This window comes from Juglans microcarpa x Juglans regia, chromosome 4S (genome assembly GCF_004785595.1).
Source record: "Juglans microcarpa x Juglans regia isolate MS1-56 chromosome 4S, Jm3101_v1.0, whole genome shotgun sequence".
Lineage (NCBI taxonomy): Eukaryota > Viridiplantae > Streptophyta > Magnoliopsida > Fagales > Juglandaceae > Juglans > Juglans microcarpa x Juglans regia.
Genome location: NC_054601.1, coordinates 5,649,379 through 5,651,708, shown reverse-complemented (window position 1 = coordinate 5,651,708; position 2,330 = coordinate 5,649,379). Strand labels below are relative to the sequence as shown.

General features: G+C 46.6%; 1 protein-coding gene across 1 annotated transcript; it reads left to right on the top strand.

Moving 5' to 3' along the window:
* Positions 1-237: 237 nt before the first annotated feature.
* On the top strand, positions 238-1,904 carry LOC121263029 (AT-hook motif nuclear-localized protein 17-like). Its single transcript, XM_041165800.1, has one exon. It carries the CDS (start codon positions 495-497, stop codon positions 1,491-1,493), a length of 999 nt encoding a protein of 332 aa, XP_041021734.1. The 5' UTR covers positions 238-494; the 3' UTR covers positions 1,494-1,904.
* Positions 1,905-2,330: the final 426 nt, after the last annotated feature.

The following is a 2,330-nucleotide window of genomic DNA, read 5'->3' as shown; positions in this document are numbered from 1 at the left end:
GTGATACTTAACAAATTATTGATATAGAAACTTTTGACATCAATTAATATAAAAAAATATATATATGAATGTTTTATTTTGTATTCGTTATAAATAAGATTTTAAACTCTGAAAACTAATCAAATACACTCTCAAACTACAAAAGAAAAAAAGGGCAAAAGAAAAAAAAAAAAAAAAAAAAGCAGGACTCCCAACCTAGTTTAGATCCAACCAGCGGCGCCCCCTTTTGCTTGGTTTTGGAGCCTTCTCGATCTCTCCCAACCTCCCCTAAGTCCTACGTATACCCCCCCCCTTCCCTCTCTTTAAAGGCTCTCTCTCTCTCTCTCATCCCATTTTATTGCTATAAACTAATCCAAACCCAACCCATTCATCTTCTTTGCACGCTCTCCCTCTCCGTCTCTGCTCCCAGACCAACAGCTTCTCGTTTCTCTTATTTTATTACAGACCCGCGAATATCCTTCCAATCATAGAGGCCTTTAGTTCTGATAAAATTGATGTACAAAGAGGAGAGAACTACTACTTCCAACACTATGAAAGGTGAATATATAGAAGCTAAGACTGAAACTACTCCAAGCAGCATGTTCTCAAAGCTTCACCACCAACACCAATATCCACACCCACAACAACAGCAACAGCAACAGCAGCATAACTTCCCATTTTCCCTTCCCTTCCACCACGTCTCCGCCGCCACCCCGCGCGAATGCCCGCAACAGACCTCTGAAGACGACGACAGCCGTAGCAGCGGTGGCCCTATCACTGCCACTCCCCAAGATCAAGCTCAAGCCCAAAAGTCGCAAACCTCCTCCAAACCGAATACCGGCGACGGAGCCACCATCGAAGTGGTCAGGCGGCCCAGGGGCCGCCCGCCCGGCTCCAAAAATAAGCCCAAGCCCCCGGTCTTCATTACCAGGGAGCCTGAACCTGTCATGACTCCCTACATTCTCGAGGTCCCCGGTGGAAGCGATGTCGTTGAAGCCATATCCCGCTTCTGTCGACGGAAGAACATGGGGCTCTGCGTCCTCACCGGATCCGGAACCGTCGCCAATGTCACCTTACGTCAACCCTCCACGACTCCCGGAGCGACCGTCACTTTCCATGGCCGCTTTGACATCCTCTCGATCTCCGCTACGTTCCTTCCCTGTATGACGTCGTTCCCCGTCCCTAACGGCTTCACAATCTCGCTGGCTGGTCCGCAGGGCCAGGTCGTTGGTGGATTGGTCGCCGGAGCCCTCGTTTCAGCTGGGGTCGTCTACGTCATCGCAGCGTCGTTCAACAACCCTTCTTACAACCGGCTTCCGGTAGATGACGATGCTCGAAATTCAGAGTCAGGAGGGGGCGGTGACGGGCACTCGCCGGCCGTTTCGGGTGGTGGAGAAAGTGGGCACGCGCCGGAGGAATCGTGTGGGGTTTCCATGTACAGCTGTCACTTGCCCTCTGAGGTCATTTGGGCTCCAAGTGCTAGACAACCACCGCCTCAGCCACCACCTTACTAATAAGTTTTACCATAAATTATTTGGTGCTTTATTTCTTTTGTTAATCTGGGTACGTACTCTTGATCTTAGGGTTTGTATTGGTTTTTTTTTTTTGGGTTCTTTCGGTTTGTGCCCGTCGGTTAACTTCCATTTAATCCTGATGTTGATGTTATTTTAGCGCGTAGTTAGTTTGCTGAGAATGGAAGACCAGGAAATGGGTTCAAATTTTCTATCTCTTTGATCAAAAGGAAACTCATGGACTGGTCTTTTCATTCTTTAATGGTGGATGACAGTCATAAGTCAATCAACCATCTCTCTCTTTCTCTCTCTCTCAAACTATTTCCTCGGGCATTCACATCTCTCCAATACTCTTATCTCAGTTGTAGTTAGTATTTAGCTTTCTGGAATTGGCTTGTCCGAATCTATTGTGTGTGGCTTCTGTTTCTGCGGGGTCTTTGGTGGGGAGGTGGTTGCGTTGGAGTTTGAGACTGATCACTCTGAGCATAATTGCCACGCGGTGCTGGCTGCTGCTAGAACAGCTGCGCCACTGCATTAAAAGATAATGCCGGATTGGATTGATATGATTTACTTACGTGTACAGAGCTTCTCTTGATTTGGAAATAGTGTATGGCAGAAGAAAACGTGGCTAGGGTTCTACTTCCCAGCTCCTTTTCAGTGCCAGCCAGCAGCCGTAGCCCCGTAGTAGCCAGAGAGAGAGATTTGTTTTGTTTTACGTGTCGTTTGGATTCGAACTGAGATGAATTCTGAATAATAATAAAATTTGTGAGTTAAAATTAATAAATAATAATGAGATGAATTGAAAGGAAGCTTGATCGATAATAAATACAAACCTTTTTG

Excerpts from the sequence above, each read along its gene's own strand:
- LOC121263029 (XM_041165800.1), top strand. The coding sequence starts at position 495 with ATGTACAAAGAGGAGAGAACTACTACTTCCAACACTATGAAAGGTGAA.